The 26,718-nt window shown below is 45.0% G+C and overlaps 1 protein-coding gene across 16 annotated transcripts in view; it reads right to left on the bottom strand.

Annotated features, from left to right (window-relative positions):
• The window catches only part of VANGL1 (VANGL planar cell polarity protein 1), a 62,397-nt gene that overhangs the window by 33,144 nt on the left and 2,535 nt on the right, over positions 1-26,718 (bottom strand). For 2 of the 16 annotated variants that reach the window (XM_083719214.1, XM_083719204.1), the window contains exons 2-5: positions 25,856-26,048; positions 9,730-9,964; positions 4,359-4,482; positions 709-1,316 (exon numbers count right to left, since the gene is read on the bottom strand). In XM_083719214.1, the coding sequence (XP_083575340.1) occupies positions 709-1,316; positions 4,359-4,482; positions 9,730-9,800 (803 nt within the window). In that variant the 5' untranslated portion in view covers positions 9,801-9,964; positions 25,856-26,048. Of the gene's footprint in view, positions 1-708; positions 1,317-4,358; positions 4,486-9,729; positions 9,965-14,310; positions 14,889-22,753; positions 22,905-25,638; positions 25,817-25,855; positions 26,049-26,718 lie in introns of those variants that run through there. The other 14 variants (XM_083719208.1, XM_083719207.1, XM_083719199.1 and 11 more) reach the window with 14 other exon arrangements.

Here is a 26,718-nt window from a genome sequence, read left to right as displayed (position 1 = left end):
TCCTGCCCCCCCCCAGAGAAGGGAGAAAGAGCTTGTCCCAAACTGCGTGGAAACCAATGAGGGAAGGGCTCGTCTTCTTTCGGACATTGGTGCTATATGCATGGGTCACTATGCAGCTGGGGGGTTCATGACGTGGGGGGCAGGGCCAGGAGGGCCAGTCCTACTCCTGTTACATGCATTTAATCCCACACACGGACGCAAATCTGTGACCAGGGCCAGATCCCACACAGAGGCAAGGTGGAGAGCCTAAAAATGGGGTTCTTACACAACTTAAAACAAGCTAAGGCGGAAGCTGTTTTCAACAAACACCAGCAAAACTTGTGAAGGAACTACAGTCGTATCTTGGATCCCAAACGCCTTGCAAGTTGAATGTTTTGGCTCCCGAACGCCGCAAACCCGGAAGTGAGTGTTCCGGTTTGCAAACGTTCTTTGGAACCCGAACGTCCGATGAAACTTCCGCTGCTTCCGATTGGCTGCAAGAGCCTCCTGCAGCCAATCGGAAGCTGTGTGTTGGTTTCCGAATGTTTTGGAAGTTGAACGGACTTCCGGAACTGATTCCGTTCGACTTCTGAGGTACGACTGTACATGTAAATGGGCTGCAGAAATTGAGCTAAAGACCAAAATTAAAAAGGGGAGAAGTAAATAAAGCAGGAAGTAGAGATTAAATGCAAATTGCTGCTCTGGCTTCCCAAATCTGCTTTGACCTACCTCAAGTGTCCCAGGCTATAATAGCGTGATTCTCCGTCTGTCGATCGAACCACCTTGACCGTGAACATTGGCTGCAGCTGCCTCAGTTCCAGGACCACAATGGCGAGATAGTGGACAAAAAGAAGAGCGTCCACCAGCGACACAGCAAACTGTACAATCCCCTGGTAATTGATGTCCTTGGATTCCAAAATGCGGACGCCATAAAAGAGCCAGTAAGAAAACACCAGCAGAAATAAGAGGACCAAAATGAGGGTGCGAAAGACAAACACCCTGGGGAGGTCAGCCTTGGGCTGGCGGAAGAAGAGAGCCCAGGTGCCAATCAAGAGGATGAGGAGTTTGAAAGCCACAGAGATGAAGAGTCCCTCACAAGCAGTGCCACATGGCTCTAACTCAGTCCTCCGCAGGATCTGTGGGAGCAGAATGAAGGCAACAGGGGTGAGGAAGACGAGGAGTCCCAGAACAGCAGCCAACGTCAAGAGAAAATAGCGCTTGCACTCTACGCCAACGCTGTCCTCCAAGTCCTTGCTGATCCTGGAAATGTCCTCCTGGGACATGCTATGTTCAGAGGTACCTGTGATGGCAGTTGTGGTCTCACCCCAGTTGTCATCCTAAGCAGAAAAGAAGAGAACACGTTCATAAGCAACTCCTATAGTCAGGACACTTTCAGATGGCCCTCGTTTTGCAGGCGAAGAGGCCTAGTTCAGGGCCTCCAATCCCCCGGTCAAGATGCTTGGGCCTATGAACCCACACAGCTGACAAGAGACCAGAGCAAGCTATGCCCTCTGCATTTATGGCTTCCCCACACTGAATAGGAGGCCCTGGAGAAATAGGCAGAAGCCTTTCCGTAGGATGCTTCCCAATTTCCTCAGTTGACTGTCCTCATAGCCACCTGGGATAAGAGTGAACCACACAGCTTCCCTCCCTTACTCTCACTGTTAGCTTTACTTTTGTGAAGAGCATACTTCACTTTAAAATGGGGGGAAACATCTCAGCCAGTTACTCATCCTTCAGTAGTTATACTTGACATCTAAGTGGTCAAAAAAGATTTGGTCAGTTGACCAGATATTGTTACGAGGAAGAACAATTACAGAAGTACCTCGGGTTAAGAACTTAATTCGTTCCGGAGGTCCGTTCTTAACCTGAAACTGTTCTTGACCTGAGGTACCACTTTAGCTAATGGGGCTTCCCGCTGCCGTCGCACCATTTCTGTTCTCATCCTGAAGCAAAGTTCTTAACCCGAGGTACTATTTGTGGGTTAGCAGAGTCTGTAACCTGAAGCGTCAGTAACCTGAAGCATCTGTAACCCGAGGTACCACTGTAATAGGCCTAATACACTAATTATCCAAAAAAAACTGTGAGATGTCATCATTATACACTATTGTTAAAAATAATTATTCCTGCATTCCTCCTAGGAGAACATACATGTTTGCACATCACAATAAAGCCAATCTTTTGGGTTTAGCATGGTTTACTAAGAAGGGACGCGGGTGGCACTGTGGGTTAAACCACAGAGCCTAGGACTTGCCGATCAGAAGGTCAGTGGTTCGAATCCCCGCGACGGGGTGAGCTCCCATTGCTCGCTCCCTGCTCCTGCCAACCTAGCAGTTCAAAAGCACGTCAAAGTGCAAGTAGATAAATAGGTACCGCTCTGGCAGGAAGGTAAATGGCATTTCCATGCGCTGCTCTGGTTCGCCAGAAGTGGCTTAGTCATGCTAGCCACATGACCCAGAAGCTGTACACTGACTCCCTTGGCCAATAAACGAGATGAGCGTCGCAACCCCAGAGTTGGCCACGACTGGACTAATGGTCAGGGGTCCCTTTACCTTTTTACTAAGAGCAAGCAGAGCACACATTGCCTGATAGCTCATACAGTACTTTGTTCCTCCTGTGGTGTGAGCAGGATACACAAACCAGGAAGTCTTGGCCTCCCATTACATCTGAACCATGAAGCATGGTTTGCTGCTCCCTAACAAGTCATGATCAACAAGTCAACACCAAACTATGGCTCAAGTTTGTGGCTTAGGGAGCCACAAAATGGGAATCCAAGAGTTCTGTTTGTTTATTCCATTCTCTCCAGGGAAGGAGTCATCAGACTTATTCACAGACAGTCTAGTTTTTTAGGATGTGCAAACGCTGCCATTGTTTTGGTCCCTCATCCATTTTATCCTATCAGCTAGTTCTGAGATAGGGCATAATTAGTTTTGGGCTAATCAACATCCCTAAGGATTTTCATGGCTGAGGATTTAAACCTGGATCATCCAACACTCTACTCCCTGGGAAGTTTCCTTTGCCACTGTAGACATAACAAGTAGCCAGTGGCAGAAGCTTTTCATCTTGCAATGTTTACCAAATATAGTGTCAGGCATCATCACCAATGTTGTGCTGTGCCCATGTACTCCTGTTCTAGGTGTCAAGACATTTAGTCTGCCAAGTACGGATCTGAAAGAGAGCTGCCATTTAGGAAATTAGATTGCCAAAGGTCTTTCGCTTACTCCCGTGCTCTGCAAATTGCAGTAAACTTCCAATGGTAAATATAATTGGTAGATCTTTCTCCCCACGTCATCTTAGCCAAAGGCCAATGAAACCACACAGAAAGATGTCAGTAAGCCAGCCACTGCTTCCCCTTTGCCCTTCAGCAATTTGCAAAACATTTTTGGATTAGAGAACTTTTGCAAGGTACCAAATGCAAGGTGAATCTTGCATACTGGTAAACTTTTCCACAGCCCTTCCAAAACTGAAAAACACATTTTCTTTAAGGCAAGCCATTGGAAGTCGTATTTTTAAAGATGGCAAAAGACTCGCCCAAGGCAAGTTCAAGGCAGTCTGAGGCAGAGGTGAGGCAATCTCTCAAATGCATGTCCAACTCTGAACTGAATTACCTTGGCTGTCAGGTCCAAGACACATTTGGTTGTTTGACTATTCTCCTAAGGGCCTGGTTGGCTTGTTTGTCTAAAAGTCAGGTTTACCAGGAGTGGCAAAGAAACTGAACATCTGTTAGATTCAAATAACAAGATTCCCATCCCAGTGGGCCTCACCAGAGATTACTGCAACAAGGCAGAAGAGTGTGTGTAAGAGAGAAAGAAAGAGAGAGAGAGAGAGAGAGAGAGAGAGAGAGAGAGAGAATGTGAATGAGTTCTGAAGTCTCTAGTGAGCGGTACAGGAGAAATGAGTTGTGCTATTTTTGTTTGCAGTCAGAAAGCATCAGATCCTATGGAAGCCATTAGCAGTCAGCCCACCCAGACATATCAGTTGAAAGATATTTTTCAAATATATGCTATTTATAGTGCAGCATCCTGTGTCTCGAATAACTCAGATTACAACCGGACACTGGAGCATTGGTCAAAAGCATTTAGGCACATTTAAATATTCCCAGTCTGCAACCTTTGAAGGTAGGCATGGTCAGCTGATAGCTTCTAAAGCTCCCAAGGCAATTCTGTGACAGCCTTTGCCATAAAAATGTCATATCAGGAGCATATCAGCAACAAAATCAAGAGTTAATCTAAGCATATTGCTGCCACACCTGAAATGCCATTAGCCTGAAAAACACATTTAGAGCAACAGTAATAATAGCAAGGTGCCAAGATATTCACTGCCCACAAAATCCTGCACCTGCAGCCCACATTCTGCTGCTCCCCTTCCTCACTCCTTACCTGAGCTTCTTCTGCCCGAGAAGAATCATTCCCCAGCAATGGCTCTGCTGTTGGCGCTTGAATGGTAACAGATTTCTCTGATCGGCTTCCATCTTTACTTCGTGGTGATTTGTGCCTGTCCCGACTTCTTTTTCCATTTAAAAAATAAAAAGGAGAAAATTTTCACATGCTGATTGTTCTGTCCTTCAATGAACAGTATAAAAGCAGACATACATATTTATACTTATACACAGGGCATTTTTTCAGACAGGACTTGTCAGAACTCAGTTCCAGTACCTCTTGATATTCTAAGAGAATGAGTTCATGGTAAGTTCTGGCACCTCTTTTTCTAGAGAAATAGCACTGCACACACACACACACACACACAAATGTCAATGAAATAAAACAAATTGGCATGCGAAGGCTTTTCAAGCGTTCCCAAGAAGAGAATGGGCCACGCTGCATAGCCACCCAATTCCTCAGGAGGTTTAAGAAGATTATGAAGGAAGTGCGGTATAGCATTGCTGTGAAGTATCACCTCAGTAAGGAAGATCTGAGGAGATCTTATTTCATTAACCTTTGGTGACCTCACTGGCAATAGGTCATCCATAATCTGCTGCCTCCAGCAAGCACTTCTGAGGGTATCGCATGGCAAGCCCTTCAAATATTCTGGAATCTGGTTGACAGCTCTCACTTAGGAGTCTATATACACAAACACACACACACCCCACCAGGGAAGCTGCAGCAGGGTGAGAGTCTTGGCACCAACCCACACATACGCTAACCATCGCTGGCAGCCAAATCTTAAACCTCTCTCTTGGCCAAGGTTCAAAACATATCCAAGACACAGAACTTCTGGTCAGGCAGTAAGTTGTACTATACTGGGGCTGTCAATCTGGGGAAAGCCCAGCATTTCAATTGTATAATTTCATTTCTTTTAATGAACTTTTCTTTAGTTTCTTGAGCTGAAAAATTTACGTATGACAAAGTAACTTTTCCCTCCCTCAGAACTCTCTCAGAACAAAATAAAAAAATTCCTTCCAGTAGCACCTTAGAGACCAACTAAGTTTGTTATTGGTATGAGCTTTTGTGTGTATGCCCACTTCTTCAGATACTGAAGCCTTAGTATTAGGCAGAATAGCTAATAGCCTCCAAGTCCAACATTTACTTGATTGACTGTGGTTTTGGCCAGTAACTTACCGAAAGCAGCTGTTGACTTAATTTATCTTCCTCACTTGGGCATCCCTGTGACTAGCAGTTCACCATGGTGGTTAGAAGAAGCAAGAAAGATTCCAGAACACTTAGTCCAGGTATATAATGATGGCCAATACAAATTCAGATCTTTTGACTGATGGTGTCTGTGTGCTGCATTATTTGGTAGCTTACATTTCAAAGGATATGTCTTTTCCTTTTAACATTTCTTCCGAGCAAGGCTCAGGGTTAGGGCGTTTTCTTGGTAGCAGGGGCACTGCATCCCTGATTGCCCCCAGGGACAGGCAGGGGCGTGGGGAAGGTGTGGGGGCATTGTGCCCCCTCAAAAAAATGTGCCAGGGGGGAGGGCCAGGGGGGCAGGGCATGCCACCAGAGCGACCCCTACCCTGCCCGATGCTGCAAAACAGACACCCTGGCGGCGCCCCGTGAGTCCAGCGTTGATTTGCAAGAGTCACCAAAATGATGCTGGGCATTCTTCTCAGCTCCCCTTCCCAGCTGGAGGGAGCCGCGAAAAGAACACAATAGCTCACGGTGCCCTCCCTGCAAGCAGGGCCGCTTGCAAAAGCAGTGCTGGGCTCGCAGGGGCCAGGCTGCACGCCTGCTGCTTCAAGGACACAACAGCTCGAGACACGGCAAGGCGCCATGATGTGCCCTCCCCCCCAAAAATAAACTGGGCCTAGGGCGATGGCCCCCTCAGCCACCCCCCATGCTATGCCACTGCTTGGTAGAGATTATTGTTTCAAGGGATGGGGAACAAAGTAAGAGAGTTAGGACAGCACTCGGAGAGAGAAACTTAAGTGACATAGAGGGAAGATACAAGTTAAGGGAACAGCTACTGGGAGTGATTCTGCACAAAAGGTAAAGAGAGAGGAGGGTCAGAGAGAGTTGGCAGAAAAGAAAATTATTTGTTTCAGAATACTCCTGCTCGATCCTTAATGATAATCAACACCACTTGAAACAAGTATCTTGTTACCCACCTGTAATGAATTACGTCTCCTGTAGTAAAACAGATAAAGACTCAGGCAAGTCGAGTAGCACAGAAACCCCATCCCCTCAGAGACTATGTCTAAATTCAAGGGGGCCTATGGACTTTAGAAACTATATAGTTAACGGTCATAGTTTTTTCCTTTTGTCAAAGTTGAAAAAGGAAAAATGGATCAATGGACATGGAACCAAGTAAGAGAGTAGGGAGAGAAACTTAGTGACATGGAGAGAAGGGCGCAGATTACGAGAAAAGCCATTGGGAAGTGATTCTGCACAAAAAGTATAGAGAGAGACCAGGTGGATCAGAGAGAGTTAGGAGTTGAAAAAAAGCTTGTTTAGAGATGGAAAGAAGATAAAGCTCCTAGCAGAGAAGAATGGCAGATCAAGCTGATGGATTACACCAAAATGACCAGAAGACTCAGAAATCAGGAAGACCAAAAATTTAATAAGGAATGGGGGAAATTTGTAACTTATCTTAAAAACCATTGTAAACATTTAAAATCATTAGTAGGATTGGAATACCACTTGTAGTTTAATGGTGAATTTTAGACATAATGGAGAGGTAAAAGAAGTTGGATTATCATAAAAGATGCAGGAGGAAATGATTAACAAGAGGACCCACAAAGGGGAGGAGTGAAGTCCAAGAGATTCTTTGGAATCTTGTTTTTATGTGGTAAGTTGGACATGTGACTGAAAATTTGTTTAAATAGTTGTTTTATAATACATAGTGATTTTGATATGTATTGATAACAGACACCACTTGAAAGAATGACACTTCTGGGATTTCCCACCCCCGCAAATTGTTAAATGTAGTGTGGACTGGACAAGCTTAATTAAACCTGGCACAAGTCCCAGTTTGGCCTGCAAGGCCACACCATGTCCAGTTGCCGCACTCCTAACGTTCTATGTGACGTCAGCTGTGGGGAAGGAACAGAGGCGTCTACGAAGGGGCTATCCGGAATGTTCCTTACAGGGACCCCCACTGGGGCTGGAAGCCTGTCTCCAAAGGGGCATGTTCTAAGCACAGATCAGCCGATGGGCAGCTGAAGCCAGTTTTACAGGAATCCGATTGAATTCAAACCACTTGCTGAAAACAGAGCGGTTTCTTCCTCTGCAAACTTCAAATGGACTTTGAAAGGAATCACTCAAACCAACAAGCACCAGTTACAGCAAGCCCCTTTGGAAATACGTTTTATAGAAAATCTGGGGCAGGGAATTATGCTACGTCTGTGGTTCCCAATTAGCTAATTACTGGGGACCCCCGATTTTTCAAAAGCCAAGCCACGGACACTCCCCCCCCAAACTTTTTGAAAATTTTGATAACTCTATGGTAGTTACCTTGGCAGTACCGGAAGTACCGGAATGGGTTACTTCTGGGTTTTGGTGGTCGCACATGCGCAAAAACGCTAAATCACACTTTGTGCATGTGCAGAAGCGCCAAATTGCAACCCGCGCATGCACAGATGCGCCGCTGAGGTTGCGGACGCTGCGGGTTGCGAACGTGCATCTCGCCTAAATCCCATTCACAACCCGAGCATCCACTGTATATATGTCCAGCGATGTAGCAGAATATCACGATGTTTAGCTGCTGATATAGCACGATGTTGAAAACCAGATGTCACTCATCCCTAATCTGTTTCCTCATTAGGGGCTGACGAAGGAAAGCTGCTCCGCCTCAGTGCCAGGGGAAGGAAGTGCCACGGGGCCTTGAAGTGAAGGCGATCAGCTGCCCTGTTCTCCGTCAGCGTGAGGGAAGGCAGCTCAGATCAGCAGCGTGCTGAGAACATTGTGTGACATCGGCAGTGCCTTGAAATCAGCTGGCCTGCTCTCCCTTGCGTGAGAAGTGATATATTGCTGCGTATTGCCAGGTCAAAATTGTTATCGCAGTGCGATTTCAAAACCGATTTTGGCCAATATATTGAAAAATCAAACAGTGCCAAAACAGACATAAACAGTGCTAAAACAAACATAAAAATTTGATATTACCATGCAAAAAATGACAAAAAAATCAGTTGGGGGGAGGCAAGGGATGGGGCCGCAGACCCCCCTGGGTGCATTCCACAGACCCCCAGGGTCCTCGGACCCCTAACTGGGAACTACTGGGCTACTTCAAACTTCTGCAGCAAACAGGAAGATTTATAGGCCTTATGGAAAAACGGATGCCTTTTTGGACTATTTAAACAAAGATTACAGCATGGTGAACTCGTGAGCAGGATTTGAGCTATGAGCAGCAGAAGTAATTAGATTATAATATTGTGGTTATGATCTGATTATAGAATACAGGATGAAGCAGAAGGGTAGAAACAACTCCTCCTTGGAAAATGGGGTAGGAAGTCGACAAAAATAAGGGAAAATACAAAATTGATTAAAATGGTGAAATGGAATAAAATATAATTTAAAAAAGGGAATATTTATAAGACAACTCCAGGCACCCTTGGAGGAGGAAACTTTTCTAGCTCTGTTACAAGTGAGATTCAGGCCTACTTTTGGCAATGAGACAGCCTTGGTCACTTGCATAATGACCTATGTTGGGAAAAGGAGAGGGGCAATACGCCTCTGTTGGTTCGCCTTGATGTCTTGGTGCCTTTGAATCCCCCTCACCATGGTATTTGTCTGAGGATCTGAGTTGGGAGCAGGGGACAATGTTTTGCAGTGGTTCTGCTGCTACAGCAAATGCAGGGCCACAACCTTAAGGGGATACCTGATTCCATTAACAGTCCATCCCTCTTCCCAGGGAACTCTGGGAATTGTGTAGCTGGGGCCATAGGTATTGCAGAAAGTGGCACTATGGTGGAAGATGGCAAAGGGAATGAGGTATCCTGACTATGTGGGTCAAAAGCATTATAATGAAAAGGCAACTATATCACGGGTGGGGAACCTGTGGCCCTTCAGATTTTGCTGGACTATAATTCTCATTACCCGGACCATTGGCCATGCTGGCTGGTACTGACAGGTGCGGGACTCCCAAGAACATCTGAAGGGCCAAAGCTATCCCCATTCCAGTCCTGTGTGGAACCAGAGACACAATAAACAAAGAAAGCATTCAGGGCTCTCCCATAGACCGCTCTCTCTTTTTGTGGATTTGTGCTGGAGCATTCACCAAGACAAACAAGTGTCAAGCAGTACAAAAGTTTCATTACACAACTGAAGGAAGAAGGCAGATTCTAGACCAGATCTGCGATAAAAGTATTCATACCCTTGTCTCTGGGCCTTTTTGGAGTGACCTGAATAGTGGGAATATCCAGAGTAGGTTGACTCAGTATCCATGGTGGAAGAGAAGCCGGGGAACAGAAGACAAAGGCACCCAAGCAGGCCACTAAGTCCGAAGAAAGCGTTTTGGTGCTTGACTCCGATTTCCGATAATCCGCCCAAAATTTTGAGAGAACAGTAATTTCAGTCTTTAATTCTAGGGAAGCATCTTCAGCATAAACCTAGGAAAGTAAATATTAATAATGAGATGGACTATTAAACACAAACAAATACTAGGTTCTCCTGCAGTGGTGCCTTTCCTGCTTTGGGGCTTAATATTCACACACTCTGAACCTGGGGGCCGTTAATAGTTGTGTGTTGAAAATAGGGCTGGCATACGTCTGGATTTTCCCAGACAGAGCCGGGAAACAGGCTGGAAAATGCCGTCCAGGTAGAATTTCTCAGAATTTTTTCTCATGATGAGAGGACGATTGTTACATCTGCTGAAGTTTCCATGCAATTTGGCCCTTAACTATCTGAACATATGAATAAAGAGGATGAAGTCACACCTAGATCTGCTGTACTCTGATAGTACAGCACTATACCATGCAACATGCTGTTGTTCAATTTGAGGTTTCTCTTGTGCATTTTCTTAATCTTGGATTGGTGATTTTTACCTTGCACACTGGAAGGGCAGCATCTGAATTTAGGAAGTAATCATTGCGATTTTCAAAAGCTTTTGGTTTTGTTTAATGTGTTCAAAAGATGACTGAAGGGCGGGGGGGGGGGGAGAGACGACTGAAGGAAGGATGTTTTACAATGGCCCATACCAAAAAATGAAATGACCATGTAGCGGGCAAAGAAATTGCATACAAGGTGGATAAACTTTTTTAAAAAAATAATCACTGAGACAGTATAAAGTCAGGATACATTTAGAGTGAGGGTCACAACCAAGAGAAGGGTCTGTTATCAGAATGGAGACACTAATCAAAACACAACCCTGCTGTATCACTCAGGACCTGCTAAGGCAATGCAGCAAAGCCTTTCTTATTGATCACCTGGTAGAACTAAAAGTAAAATGTCAAACTAATATAAGGTTCACTGTGGTCTATGGATGTCAACCTAAACCATCTCTGAAGCAGCATTCTGTGTGAACCAGACCACAATGGTTTGGATAATCATCTCTGCTCAGTAAGCTGAGATACGAACCAACAAGACTTCTGCCCATGCAAATAGCTCTTTTGGTCCTCCCTTTGTGTCATGAACAATCAAAACAAGAAGTCTATAATTAGCCATAATTACCATTTTGTCTGAAGCATGATGTGGAACAAGCCAGGCTATTATCTGAGACTCGCTATTCTGGGAGTAAGCTCTACTCAACTTAGTGAGACTTACTTTTGAGTGAACATGTCTGCACCATGCTCTAACCAACTGAGCTAAGTTGCTTATCATATATAATTGCACTGTAAACCATGGTTTAAGTTTGGTTCTATATCTTGCCTTGTTTCATGGCTGGTAACCACAGTCCCCCGGTTCAGATTAAATGGGGAACTATAGTTCTTGAGACGCTTCCTGACTTGACAGCTCAGATCACAGAGGGAGGGCAAAGAAGCTACATGTAAGAAGCAAAAGGCTCATTCATATCTTAGTTTATTAAGCCAATATATGATTCAGTGTAGGCAATGACAGAAAGCGCTGAAATCACCTTGGTCTGCATTGGAGAGAGAAGCTGGAAGCTTAACTAAAAATCTAAAAATATAAAGTTTAGGAGTTAAATTGGTTGGGAAGCATTACAAATATTTATTAGAACAACAAATAATCTTGTGACATTTGGTGTCAATGAATATAGTGAAACCTATGAGAGGCAAAGTGGTCTGGCGGTTAAAGAGCTTGCCAGCATCTCTGAAGGCCATGCGTTCAAGTGCTGCTTATTCTCACACTGGGTGGTCACCTGCAATTCACTCAGCAAAGAAGCAGTATGTGAACTAATGTATCTAGTATCTTGATTCCTGCATTGCAGAGGGTTAGACTGGATGACCCTTTGCCTACCTTCCAAATCTACAATTCTATGATTCGATTTCTGAGTAAAGGACTGCACTGTTACTATAAGGTTTCATGGACATCAGATGCATTAATGTTGCTTAAGATTCTAACATTGTTAATATTAGTGCTTTCATAAAGAACTTCTGAAAAAAAGTGTTCCAGCCTCTATTCTATACGCAAAAGCACCCTAACCAAACCCGAGTGTGTTTTGCCACCAATTATTAACATCCATCTGCAACTTGTGTGTGTGTAATGCTGGACTATCCTGCAGCTGCTGCCCTCTGCTGAAAAGCAGAATTGCTTCGCACCCTCAAGAATTAAACACTGAGCACTAGAGCTGAATCGCTCTTCTCCATGAAAGCTTATGGCACAATAAATTTTCAGTTGGTCTTTGAAGTCACACAAGACATTTTTCCCCTGATTGCTTTAACAGACTAACATATCAACCTCTCTGGAGCTGTTTCTGTTATAAGCTTTTGAATGAAATGGAACTAGGTATCTCTTCTACCACCATTTCTGTAGTCAGCTGGTAAAATGAGACAAGCTTCATCTTGATGATGCCCAATTTAGTTTATTACCTAAGTGGTCCAGACAGCAGCTGTGATGGCACCCACCTTGAGGAATGATCTCCCTTCCGAGTTCCATCAGGCACCAGCTATTTCAGCAGATTTACAGCAAGAGGCAAAACATCAACTCACCTAGGCATTTGCAAGGTTTTTCCACCTTCCTTCCCAAGCCCTGGATGCTATAGCTGTATATTTTACTGCTGTGCATATTTTGTGAACCACCATGACATTACTTTTAACTAAGGGTACTGTCTAAATAAATTATGCAAATAAATGAAAATAAAGTGTAATAATATTCTTCTTAGGCAGACATAACTCACAACAATACATTACTAAAGGCACCCAACAGCACAAGCTCAGAGGTTTTTGAAGGATATTCCCTTCATAAAATTGATCATAACTGATTTCTTCCTTAAGGCTTTACAGTCTTTTCCAGCTAAACAGTCTCAACTGAGACTATTCAATTGGCACACAGGGCTACCTTATAGATGCAGTATTTTCGAACTTGCATCAAACAGGCTTTTTTTTTTACTTAACACCACAGTTTTATGGGGCAACACACTTTCCATTCATCAAGGGAATATTTTCTCTACTGTAGGAAAGACCTGTTGAATCACTGGTTGCATGCAACCTAATTCTATGCATAATATCTAAGCAGATTCTGAGACACACTGGTGTATAACCCAGAACCCACAGTGTAGCTAAGTATTTGTGCAGTGGATTGATTTCTTACATTGTCTTTTCATGCTGATATTTTTGCATTTCCTACATGGAACTCACTCATACAATCAAACAAGGGCTTTAGAAAGTACTGCAAGAAATCTTGCAATCCCAAATCATAACCAGCACTAGACGTCTGTCCAAGTTTCCAAGCAACCTCCAGGATAGGGTGTTGCTCAAGACTTTTGCCTGGAATTAGGCTCTTTTGGTCAATGACTCCCTAAAACACCATTCACTTTGCAGTAACTGTGCCTGTAAAGGAAGGAATGTGGGAGGAACCAGCCTTCAACAATTCCCCTCGCCAGGCTCACTATGGCAACTTGCGGTGGCAGAGCTGGGTGGAGATCATCTCGGCAACTACACAGTTGTCCCTGCTGAAAGTGGGGAGGAATCTTCCCGTCCGACGCTCCAAGGGTAGGAAGTGGTTGCCAGCAACCTGGCTAAGGTGGCGCCAAGGGTCAAGACCTCCCATGCCAGCAGCATCCAGTTAGTCACGCTCCCTGTCCTTCCCAGCTTCCAAAGTCGTTTGGCAGCTGCATGGCAAAGGCAGCTGAATAGCCTTGGCTATGCCCACCAAACTGTTGCCTGCCCACCCCTGCCACCCTTCCAGCTTGAAAGCAGAAACAGCAGATGGGTGCTCTCACTTTCCAGGAGAGGGTCCCAACTGTCCCAGGAAGGGTGGACCAGGGTGGGTGGGTGTTGCACACTGCAGCTTGAAGGCAGCGGCGACGCTCAGCCCTGCCTGCTTCCTGCTGGCCTTGCAAAAGGCCCCTGGGGCTGGGGGTCCATTGCCACGAGGTGCCCAAGGCAACTTCAAGCAACAGTGCCCCAACCAGTGCCCCAACTCATCGCTGCCCTTCTCCCTGCAGATCCCTGCGGATCCGGGTACATCTCCACTCATTAAGCAGGGTGCCTCAGCTCATGCTGCCTGCACCCCCAGAGTTGGCACCAGTCTGTAGCAGGAGGTAAAAGCAAGCCATGCCCAGATGCAATGTCCAAGCTAGCAGACAAAGTAGCCCAGTGGGTTCCTCTGCAAAGCGGATGACAACTTGTTCTAGCCCAGAGCTCAAGTAACACAAATTCAGAAGCTGCGGTTCCCGGTTTGGAGCAGCCCCCCCCCCCCCCCAGCCCCGGGCTCCTGGGAAGCGGCAGTCAGGCCTGCTCCTCCGGCGAAAGGGAGAGGCTGGCGCACAGAGCGGCACTTGCCCTCCCGGTGCCCGAAAGCAGAGTCGGGCTGGGCTGCCGCGCTCCCTTCTCGCCCAGCTGCGCCACCGGAGAGGCAGAGCGAAGAGGGTCTCCCGGGCGCGCAGAGGGCGAAGAAGCCCCGCGTCTCCGGGGCTCTGCGAGGAGGGTCGCGCCTGCCCGGGGCGAAGGAGGAGGAGAAGGAAGAAGGCGACTGACCTCTCGCCCGCCGCCGCCGTGCCATCCTGCAGCTCCCGGTGGACGGAGCGCGCAACGCGCCAGCCTCCCCGCCCGCCTCCTGCTCCGGCTCAGCTCCAGGCTCCGACTCGGCGGCGGCAGCGGCGCTTTCCGCTTCCTGTGCCCAGGACAGCGGCGGCAGCGCCCCGCCCGCCCGCCGCCGAGACTAGCCCTGCCTGCCTCGGCCTGCTCGGAGCGAAGGCGAGCCCGGCCTGGACGCGCCTGTCCCTCGGGAGGAGGACTGCCAGGGCCGCTTCCCGGCGGAGAGACTCTCGGCGGGAGGTGGGGAGAAAGAGGTGTCGCCCGGTCGTGTGCATGCTTCTCAAGGGCGAGCCAGCCCCGCTCTGCCCCAGTCGGGGCTGGCTGGATCCAAAAGAAGGCTGCACTTGAATACAGTAGTCGTACTTTGCAAGCCTTCGGGCTGCCCTGCCCAAGTCACGGGTCCGAGGCTTCCCGGCGCCGCCACGGAGAGCGGGGGTTCTGCGGGTGCCCCTCGGGGTTTGGTGGGATCCCCTGCTCTGGAGCTTGTGCCGAGTCGGCCTCACTGACTCCACGACAAGGAAGGAGTTCGAGGGCTTCCTGCAAACTATCTTGAAGCTTGTCACCAAAAAAAGTTGCAAATACAAATCAATACGCTGCTGTTAAGCACCCAGCAGTGCAGCCCAGTTTTATTTAGGGTTCTTACTTATTCTCTCTGGCCTCAGAGAGAGATTCAGATAAGCAACTTGCTGCTTCAATATGCTGGCAGCCTCAGAGAGAGATCCGAACTCCTTCAGTTTACATAATATTGAAAAAAAGACTCCACCCTTTTTTCACAGCTTTGTGCATGCGCCTTTTGCGCTTGCTACAGTTCTCTGCAAATGTAAGCTATTAAGTTTCATACACGAGGCACACAAACATAGCTTTTTATGCACATTAAAACATAACTTTTACAAGAATCACAGCTGCAAACTGCCCAGTACACAGTTACAGACCACATCACTTCCCTGCCAGGATGGACCAAAGGCAACGATAAGAAATAAACGTCCTCTAGATTTTCCGATGGTGTTTCCAAAAACCTTCACTACCCTCAACTCAAAGGTCCAACCCCATTGCGCAAGAATCTCAGCTCCATGGCCTCCTAGTATTGCATAGAACAAATAGATACAGGAAAGGCAGGGCTCCAAAAAGCACTGGGTGGACAAGGGTGTGATCCATGACATGGCAGTGGTTATCAGGGAATTCTATATAAAAACTACAACTGTATTGGTCTGAATATAAGCCTCACTTTTTTTCCAAATTTTGACCATGAAAAGTTTTGTGACCCTACAAAAATTGGGTTTTATGATACCGCTGCTGAAACAGACATATGGTAAAACAGAATGGGTGTGAGTGCCCGCAGAATTTTAAGGGAGCGGCTTATATTTGGGCCAATATGGTAAGATTCATGTTTCTGTGCCAGGAAGCAGAGGGCTGAAATATTTTTCAGCCTGTATTTTCTAACATCAAACAGGAAAACTATATTCTCTCAACTGTATATCTTAAGTCTGTTTTTGATTCAAAAGAGATTAACTCTAGGGACAGCTTTTTAAAAAACAAAAACAAAAAACCCAAAAACAGATATTACATGTAATCCCAAGGTAAATCTTACCAACTCCATTCTAATAAAGGCAAGGGTAAGACAAGGATGTGTTCTTTATCTGAAGAACACCATATGTCTTTCCCCAAACCATATGTTTGAGATTAGCTGGTAGCAGAAATCCCTTTGTTTACTATATGCCAACGACACTATTACTTTCACTACTACAACATGCCTGAATGGTTAACAATCAACTGTGATACAACTTCATAAAGTTAGATAAGAATAAAAATAGACCCTGGATGGATGGGCATGCAATATAACTAGCCAAGTAATAACTTTACATATCTGGAAGTTGTTCAGTTACCTTGGTCCTTGTCAGATTCAAAATGCAACATCAGATACACTGAATATTCAAGCTGCCCTACAGAGGTTCTAGTATACAAAAAGCAAGCATATGCTTTTCATTTTGAATGTGTACAATGCCTGTAGTATTCATAATGCCTTGAAAATCACCTGAGCCATGGAGACAGGAGACGCCAAAGGCGGGCATTTCGAGAAAAGCCTCTAAAACTTGTTGTTTGGGGATGTGAAGTGCTCTCCCAATTGAACCCTGACCGTGTGCATGACTTGCTGAAACATCTGCTCACAGTCCATCTAATGTTGAGTAAGTGTTGAGAATGACCTGACCGCATTCTGCTGTTATTTACTGCCCAAAGAAAACTCACCTCTTTGTACAGTGCGTGCACCAGCTGTCAGGGCTAGAACAAGACATTTTGGTACCTGAGATGAGCCACAGATTGGCACCCCACTTTGCCACCGGTTTAGTGAGATGGAGGTGATGGTGTGGGCAAAATTATGCTTTATCTGGAAAAAGTGCAAAGTCTGACTTCTAAATACAACTCCAATACACACCACTTTGTAGCCCTCATGCAATGGAGCACAAGGTTACCTGTTTTTAGCATTCCAGCTCTGATACCAAGGATCGTTGTGTGAGCGCTGTGTTGTCCCCTACATAGTAACACACTCAGATATTGGCTTCCCCATAAAGCTTACATGGTCACCTTGAGCCAATTACAACCTCTCAGCCAAACCTACCTTACAGGTTTGTTGTGAGGGAAAAACGTGTGAGGAAAGGGATTAGGTACAACCCATTTATCTCCAACAGATAAATGGAATGAAATAAAGTTTAAAATAGATATGGTTGGGAGAAACATTATTGCCTTACAATATACAGTTCAAAACAAGCTTTCTTCCCTTAGTATGCAAAAAGGCCACCTCTGTATTGCATGGGGACTTGCAGTGTGCACACATCAACATGTGTTCATGTTGCCAGAGAGAAGAAGCATTCAATATCCAGTCTGGATATGAATTTTACAGATAACCTGGGATGGCAGCTAAGTCTTCAAACCTATGCACACTCACCTGTGAGTAAGCCCAACTGAACATAGTAAGACACTTCTGAGTAAGCATGTATAGGTTTATGTCTTGAATCCTAAAGACTAGCTGACGTGAAGCAACTAAACAGAGCAACCACAGAAAGAAAAAAATTAAAAATTAACACCAAGCAACCAGAAACATTTTTTTTAATGAAATCAAAATGTCTGTGCTCCATCATGACAGAAAAAAGGCATACATTTACTGTATTGAGTTTTCACGTGCATTATCTCAGAAATCCTTACAGCAATCTTGCATAGGTCAGTGTAGTATTTATTATTCCCACACAGATTGGTGGAACAGAGGAGGGAAATGATTCAGGGGTGTTACCAAAGAAGAGAACCAACTGAGCTTTTTATTTCTCTCCCAGTGTTGCCAATTGTAATTATGCCTCAGCAATTCAAAATATGGCAACACACAACAGACAAGTTTATACATGAGGGGAAGAGGGCACGGCTGGGAGCTGGAACTGTATATGGGAGTGTTTGTGGGGGCAGATTCTGAATCCCACATCTCTGAACCTAGTAGAATGCTTTTTCAATTTAAAAACTTGATGGCGCTAATCCACCAGCTGAAGGGGAAACCATGTGTGAAAACAGAACTTTCAGAAAAAATCTATAGAGCAGGTCTTTTCTTACTAACTGTGCTTGCTGAAACACAAACCCCTTCCTATGTGATACAGTGACCATATGGAAATCAGAAGTTTTTAAAGCTAGTCCTGCTGGTCTCTCCTCTCACACCCCACCCCACCGATTCCACCTGTCTTTTCAGGAGGCAGGGGGCATGGCTGGATTGGAGCAGTTGGGAACAGAACAGCTGAAATATCTTAATGTAAATGGTATTCCCACATGGAGGGAACTTTTCCTTGTCAATCTACCAAATCTCAAATGATTGTGATATCACCTTAATCAGCTGTTAGGATTCCTTTTAAAACCAGATATCTCTGCCCAGGCATGCAAGAATCTGACAATTTTACAAGACATTTTTGTTAACTTTTCAATTGTTTAAGGAGATAGTGTCTTCAATGTATAGAGCCCTAATAGCCCCTGAATATGGCAATCTTTTAAGTGCAATAATGCCCTGAGCAATGGACCTAGAAATTCATATAACTAATGAAAAATAGGCCGCCTTGTGGTCTGACAGTGAAATCAGTTTCTGTCATAATCCGGGAGTCTGCGTTAAAGTTATTGCACAGGTGGCATTATGCACCAGTAAGGTTATCCTAGATAGCTAAAGAAGTTGGCCCCAATTGTTGAGGGAAATGTGCTGTTAAAGGTACTTATATCCATGTGTGGATATAAGTGATAACATTAAAACTTTCTGGAGCAATGTATTTACAAAAAATAACTTAGTATGTAACATGGTGGTTAAATTGTCTCCTGCAGTGATGCTGCTAGGAAATAAGACTCTTGAGCACTCAAGGTTAGCCCAATAATGAGCTTCCAGCATTTCTGTTAACACCTGCACGGATGCAGATTGCCCAGATCCTGGAAGAAAGGGGAGGATCTGAACACTGAATACATGGCAAATTTTATCGAATATATGAATTGTTTAGATCAGTGCTTCTCAGCCTTGGGCCTCCAGCTGTTTTTGGACTACAATGCCCATCATCCTTAGCTAGTAGGACCAGTGGTCAGGGATGATGGAGGTCCAAGGTTGAGAGACAATGGCTTAGATCACAGAAAGAAACCACCAAAGGAGACCTTTAGAAATAATTCAATGAAACTTTATTATAATCAGTAATATTATAATCACCAAGTAAATGATGTATTTAAAACTGACAAAAGGAATGGATTTAGTAATGAAATGTCAAGGTTTGAAAAGGAACTGGTAGAAAATAATGTAAAAACACTGTCTAAAATGTATAAGATGTTACTAGAATAGGATACTAAGGATGAAGAGGTTAAATCGGTAATGATACAATGCACAAGAGATTTTGGTTATACTGTAATATACAACTCTGCATGGGAGAAGTTGTGGAGGAAAGATTTAAAATTTACAGCATGCGGTACATTAAAAGAAAACTATATGAAAATGACTTATAGATGGTATTTTACTCCCAGTAAACTAGCAAAAATGTATAATAGTTCAAATATATGTTGGAAATATAAAGAAAAAGAGAGACCTTTTATCATATGTTGTAGAGTTGTAAAAAGATAAAAGCATACTGGCAAATTATAATGAGTTTAAAAATGATTAAAATAACACTTGTTAAAAAAACAGCAGGTTTTTTATTAGGAATTTTAGGTGCGGAGATTCCAAGGGAGCAGAAAAGATTGTTCATGTATGCTACAACTGCAAGCCGGATGCTCTTAGCCCAGAACTGGAAGGACCAGAAGATTTCTACAAAAGAAGAGTGGATAACAAGAATGTTGGACTATGCTGAAATAGTGAAAATGACTGGAAAAATCAGAAACCAGGATGATAAAAACTTTAATAAAGATTGGGAAATTTATTTGAAAGAACATTGTAAACAGTTAAAAACATGCAGGACTACAATAACACATTCAATGTAAAAAAAGGCTGTGGTTAAGACTTGAGTTTTATAGATAAATGGAGGATGGTATGAGATGCAGAAGAAAATGCTAGTGGCCACGGAGGGGAGGAAGGAAGTCAGAGAATTATGTATTTTATTATTGTACCTTATGTTTTAATGTAAAATTAAAAATGTAAAACTAATAAAAAAGTATAAAAAATTAAACTTTATTATAATGATACAAGTCTGTACAAATACCAGGACAAATTTTAGTTGTTTGTTGTTGGACAATTTGTTGTTTCATTGGTGCTACTGTAAGTTAGAAAATAAATGAAAACATTAATGATTTTTCAATAAATGGGGTTTATTTAAAAGTTACATAAAAGATTGCAACAACATAAAGTCTGTGGCAGTCTTTGAATAGCTTCTGTTATACATCAAACAAGTTTAAGAACGTACAGTATCTTGGCTAAGCAATTAGTTAAAATAGACACAGTGCGCTAGATAAATATACATTTAAAGCTAGATGGAGTTGGCGGGAAGTCAATGGAACAAGAAGAAGACTGTGATCAAGTGTGATTGATATTGACAATTCTTTGATGTTTATTTGTTATGGACAATTTTGATTTTGTGTTATTTTTTTTAAGTTCAATAAAGTAATTTAAAAGTAAATAATAATAAAAGAAAAGAAAAAATGCTAATATGTTTTAAAGAAACAGATACTTGGGAGTATAGAGATGCTCTCATCTCTTGGGGGGCTGCTCCCTTCTTATGGGGTGGCTGCTGTCTGTTCCTCTTGGTGAAGGACTATGGTGGGAGCTTCAAAACCTTCCCAAACTCAGGCTGGAGGCATCTTGTCAAGCTTCGCCCACAGCTGGACAGCAAGCAGCCAAATAGCAAGAAACATCCATGACTGAAAAAGCAGGGAAGTGGAGGATGAATGTGCAACAGCCACACAGATAATAGTCTGGCTCCAGATCTGCTCCATTTGTGGAGTAAGTACCTGCCTCCTTTCTGAAGGGCTGGACGCCACCAGCTTATATACCCAGGGTGCCACTTCTGAAGTGTCGATGAAGCGGTAGAGCACTTGTGGATCTGAAGAGAGACAAGACGGAGGAAGAATCCACACACCAGGGCTGGCCTGTGCAGTCTCCCACCTTTGAACGAGGAAGCATGGTTTTATGGTCTCCCTTTTTATCATTGGCCTCTTGCCATGCTGCTTGGAGGCCCTTTTGAGAACAGGCTGCCACTTTAGCAGGGTTCCTTGGGCGTGATCCAGTTGCTGCAGGGCTCATCTAGTGCTGTCCTCCAATTTTCCTCCTGAGCAAGGCCTATGAGCTGGGGAGAGGGACCGTTTCCCTCTGCTCATGAACCACGCACAATGAGGCATGGACTGCACTACGGTCTGGAGGGTCTCCAGCTGAGAAGCAGAAGCAGCCTTAGTTGGGATCTTTAGAAACTCTCCAAGGTTGGGGAAGTGGTAGAAGAGGACAGTTGAGATGTGCAGGGACCACAGGTGAGAAGCCTCCATCATAAACAGCTGTGCAGAAAGAAGGCAGAAAGGGGAGGAACATCAGACAGAGGCCAAATTCCACCAGGGTTTGGAAACAACACAGCTAAAATAGATTCCTCCTGCCTTTATAAAAAAAGTTGGGTTCTGCCTTTCAAAGAGAGATTGATCCCGCTCTCTTCCTGGACTGGGAGCGATGCCCAAAGAGGCACCCTTGCTGGGACTTTAAGGAGCTGCCTTGTCCAGTCAGATCATTGGTCCACCTCCATGCTGACTGGCAGGTGGCTCTCCAAAGCCTCAGGCAGGAGTCTTTCCTTCCCAGCCCTACCCAGAGATGCCAGAGGGGATTGAACTTCTGCATGCAGAGCATGTGCTCCACAAAGTGCTATGACCCAGAGCTATGGGAGTGAGGGAGGCAAGCCAGGTTTTTTGCCCTGGGTGAAGCCTCGAGAGCGGCACCATTAAGTCACCACAATTTTTGAAACATACAAAGGTCACAGCCAGTCTCTTCTCTTTCCACAGTGACACAATTTTTCATTTTGAGTGCAGAACTGATCCCAGGCTCTGGTCCACTTTCCACACTTGACAGTGAGAGGCTAGTTTTGGCCATTCACAATCAGGGTCAGGACAAACTCCTGACTAGTTATCCAAGGGTTTGATGCTAATTCACCCTGTTTTATGTGTCTAGATTCCAATTTTCCTCCTCCCCCTACTCCATGACATCTGACATCTTGGATCTGCTGTCTAGGACTGATGGGAATTGGGAGTTGAGAAACTAATTCCAGATGCTGGCAATGCACCCGAGGGAAGGAGTACTTAAGGGTGCAGGTGTGAGCCCTGCAGAGGTGGGGCGTATATTTTAGGGCTGAGTGAAAAACTAGCTCCTAGAATTTCCTATTTGTGGGTGGTGAAATTGGGGACGGGGGGGGCATATTACTGATTTTATTGGGGGGGTGGTAAACAAACAAAAAAACCTCAGAAAATAAACCAGAACATTCCCTGGGCACATGGCATTTATGAAGGTCAAATAACCAAGGAGCATCTTTAAAAACTGCCCATGGGGTGGGGTAAGGGGCGAACAAGGCTTCAGAATGCCTCCCCCCTTACCTTCTGTGGTACCAGGGGAGGCAGAAGACCATTCTCTGGGCTTTCAACCAAGCCAAAGACAGATGTTACCGATTCCAACTGATCCAAAAAAAGACAATTCTCTGAAGGAAATGGATGTCTGCAGTGTTAACTGATCTGAAGGGAGACAGCTGATTGACCTTTTAGCTGATCTCAGGTTCCTTTCAAACAACTTACCTGGTTTCCTGGGAAGCAAAACATTCTGCAGCCCATTGTGAAGTCAGATCTTGGCCAAGACTTCGCCCAATGAACTGTGGGCTCTCTCTCTGTCTCCATCTCAGTCCCATGTCACCACTTGGTATCTTCATCCAGCTTCCAAGCACCTTAATATACCCCTCACCAGGAGGGCTAGAGCAGCTGGATCTGTGCTTCCCTGATAGTTTCCCCTGAACACCCCCTGCCTCGCATCCCTGGCCCTGCATCAGAATGCTAGAGTGCTCCAACTTTACTAAGCCATTTTGGTCTTGGCTGGAGGGAAATTCACTCATGGCCATTTTTGAGAACTCAAAGGTTGCAATCTACACTTACAAGGGCAAAGGACCCACTTCCTGGCAAATAACTCACCAGGCACTCCCCCATCCTTCTGAAGGTGTGAGCCACAGAAATACCCTATTCACTGTTGTCAGAGCTGCCCAAGGTCCCAGCTCACAGAGGACCAATGCCAGGTCGTTGTTATATACAAAAGTCTTTATTGAAGTTCAGTCTCTATTTCAAAGCCGTGGCGCGCAGCTCTACGTCTTAAACCCTAGACCGCCGAAGCTCCGTCTGAATCTCCTCCCCTCTGACACCAGTTTAAGACTCTAGCCCTGCTCCACCTCTTCCTCTGCTCTCTCCTCCTCTGGGTCCTCCTGTCCGCTGGGGCATTCCCCTTTCTGGACTCTTCTGACGCTGAGTCCCCTGACTCCTCCCCCTGCCTCCGGCGGGCTTTAGGACCTGGTTCCCAATCCGGGTTCTCTGCTGTCCCGCGCACCTGTACATTTGAACTTGGCGCTCGCGCCCAGCCAGTGACCTTCCTCCTGACCGTTACACTGCTTCTGTCACTGCTTCCCTCTTCCGGGAGGCTAGCTGGACCTGACTTCCCCTCCGTTCCCTGACTCTCGGATGGAGGCGTGGTCAGCCCTGACTCATCTTCTCTCCCTGCTGGGGGAGACGCTGGCCCCGATACCTGGGACTCTTCCCCCCCACTACGCTCTGGTGGGGAAGCTGGTCCTGATCTCCAACTGCTCTGGGAGTCACCGCTGGCCCCTTGCTTCTGGAGTGTCCCCCTTGGGACCCCCCTTGCCCTGGCCATCGGCGCCCCCTTCTGTGAATCTTCTGATTCGCTGGAGAGGCTCATGGAATCTCTCGGGCTACTGTCATCTTCTCCTACGCTGCCCTCAGATTCTTCCCCTTCGCTCTCCATTTCCTCTCTTCCCTGTGCCTCTGCTCCTGAGCCCCTGACAACTGTGGGTGGCTTCCTGATGGTGGACCACCCATGGAGACAGAGGAAGTGTCATCACAACCAACAGTGTCTTTCCACTTCTGCAAGCTCAGGTCTGCAAGATAGAAGAGGTTGTCCTGCAGCAAGGAGGGGTCTGTCCTGGACCACAGATCCAGGGACTTGGTTCTTGTGCAGAGGCAGGGACAAGCAGAGGTGTCATAAAACAGTCTGTGCTAAATGTATCCAGCCTCCTAAATTGATTTTGGGCCTATTTTGGGGTTCAGGTTTTTAGCAGGGGAAGGAAGGAGACTCCCCTCGTCCCCCTACTCCATGACATCTGACATCCTGGATCTGCTGTCTAGGGCTGGTAGGAGTTGGGAGTTGAGAAACTACCGGTAATTCATGGTGCTGGCAATGCACCCGAGGGAAGGAGTACTTAAGGGTGCAGGTGTGAGCCCTGCAGAGGTGGGGTGTGTATTTTAGGGCTGAGTGAAAAACAAGCTCCTAGAATTTCCTATTTGTGGGTGGTGAAATTGGGGACGGGGGGGGGGCATATTACTGATTTTTTTTTGAGGGGGAGGTGGTAATTCTCCTGTCATTTGGATGGAGACAACCACCCTCCCCCCCAAAAAAAAACCCCTCAGAAAATTAACCAGAACACTCCCTGCAAGCATGGCATTTATGCAGGTCAAATAACCAAGGAGCAACTTTTAAAACTGCTCATGCGGTGGGGGGACGACCAAGGCTGCAGCATGTTTCCCCTCTTCCCTGCTTACCTTACCTTCTTTTTTTAAAATCCCAGATTTTCTTCCTTTATTATTTTATTCACATAATATACATTCTTTACAACATACAACTCCAAAATAAACAGACAACTCCAAAATAAAATATGTAACAAAACCATGTCTCATGTTTTCATTTACACTGACCCTAACCCTAACCCTTAACGCATTCCCACTCTTTATTAATTTTTTTATTAGAGTAGCATCTAATTGATGCTGTTAATTTTGCCATCTCCATGAATTCAAGAAGTTTGATTCTCCATTCTAATAATTCTGGTATTTTATCAGTTTTCCAATTTTTTGCCACTACGATTCTGGCTGCCGTGGTTGCATAAAGGAATACATTCCTTTTATCCTTAGGAATGTCACTCAATACTAAAACCAGCAAAAATGCCTCTGGTTTTTTAAAGATTGAACTCCTAAATATATTTTTAAGCTCTTCGTGTATCTTAATCTAGAATTGTTTCACCACTTTGCACCCCTACCACATATGATACATCGTGACCACCAACAGAGATTTGATAGTTTCACTGGGGTGAGGTACCAGCGGTAAAACATCTTCGTTATATTTTCCTTAATCGAATAGCACACTGTAAAAAGTGTGCATGCACACGAAAGCTCATACCAAGAACTAACTTAGTTGGTCTTTAAGGTGCTACTGGAAGGATTTTTTTTGTAAAATGTATATCAGTTTTCCATAATCTTTCCCATCTGTCTAAATGAATTGTCTGGCCCAGCTCTTGTGTCCATTTTATCATTGGTTCTTTTATTATCTCATCTTTCAGTTCCCATTCAAGGAGCAAGCTGTATAATTTCGATATTATTTTCCTCTTTGGTTGCAGAAGTTCACTTTGGCTTACCTTACCTTCTGTGGCAGCAAGGAAGGCAGAATACCATTCTCTGGGCTTTCAACTGAGCCAAAGATAGTCGTCCGAAGGAGACAGATGTTTCCACTGTCAACTGATCCAAAAAAAAGACAGTTCTCTAAAGCAGCAAGACATCTCTGGTGTCCACTGATCTGAAGGAGAGAGTTGACTGAGCTTTTAACTGATCTCAGGATCCTTTCAAACAGCTCACCTGCTTTCCTGGGAAGCAAAACATTCCGCAGCCCATTGTGAAGTCAGATTTGGCCAAGGCTTCACCCAAGGGACTGTGGGTTCTCTCTCTCCATCTCAGGCCCATGTCAACACTTGGTATCTTCATCTGGCTTCCAAGCCCCTCTCCTGCCCCTTAATTTACCCCTCACTGGGGTAAATCTGGAAAAAGGGATCTAAAACAAAAAAATGGATAAAAGGAACTTAGAATTCTCAATCTCCCTGGCAAGACGCAGAACTCTTTCTTTCACAGACAAATTATCCTCTAGTTAATTACCAGAGATAGAAAAGGCTTCACAGTTGTATAGTTGCACTGGGACTACCATCATATTTTTTTAGGCAGCAGGCAAAAAGGTTTCTTCTATAACCAGGACTTAAGCCTTTAACTCTCTCTGCCCCCTGCCTGCCCCCAAACACACATACACAGAGAGATTCGGAGTGGAAGACATTGCCCTCTCTCCCGCTTTCTAGCAGTGCCCTGCCTGCATTTCCAAGAAAAGGGCTGAAAGAAATGGCGCCATGTTTCTGGGTCCATCACCAGGCACCAAGAATGAAGATTTTTTTAAAAAATAAAAAATAAAGGGGCTTTATTCTCCCAAGTGAGGCTCATCTGGTGCCTTCATTATACTACCTATAGATAGATACCAAGGAAAAATGTTCCTTGTGAACTGAGGGGGATGGTTATTGATTTCCCCCCTTGTTTTTATTCTGTATTTTTGTTTTGTTTTGTATTTTTATGCCCTGAAATTTTTGGATGAGGGGCAATCAATCAATCAATCGAATTTTCAGAGGAGCCTCTAAGACCCTTCACATGAACTGAAAACAGCCCCAAGGAACTGTGCAGGT

The sequence above is a fragment of the Podarcis gaigeae genome (assembly GCF_964106915.1).
Source record: "Podarcis gaigeae genome assembly, chromosome: 17".
NCBI classification, from domain to species: domain Eukaryota; kingdom Metazoa; phylum Chordata; class Lepidosauria; order Squamata; family Lacertidae; genus Podarcis; species Podarcis gaigeae.
Note: the sequence above shows the minus strand (reverse complement) of the source record. Positions and strands in the feature narration are given on the sequence as shown.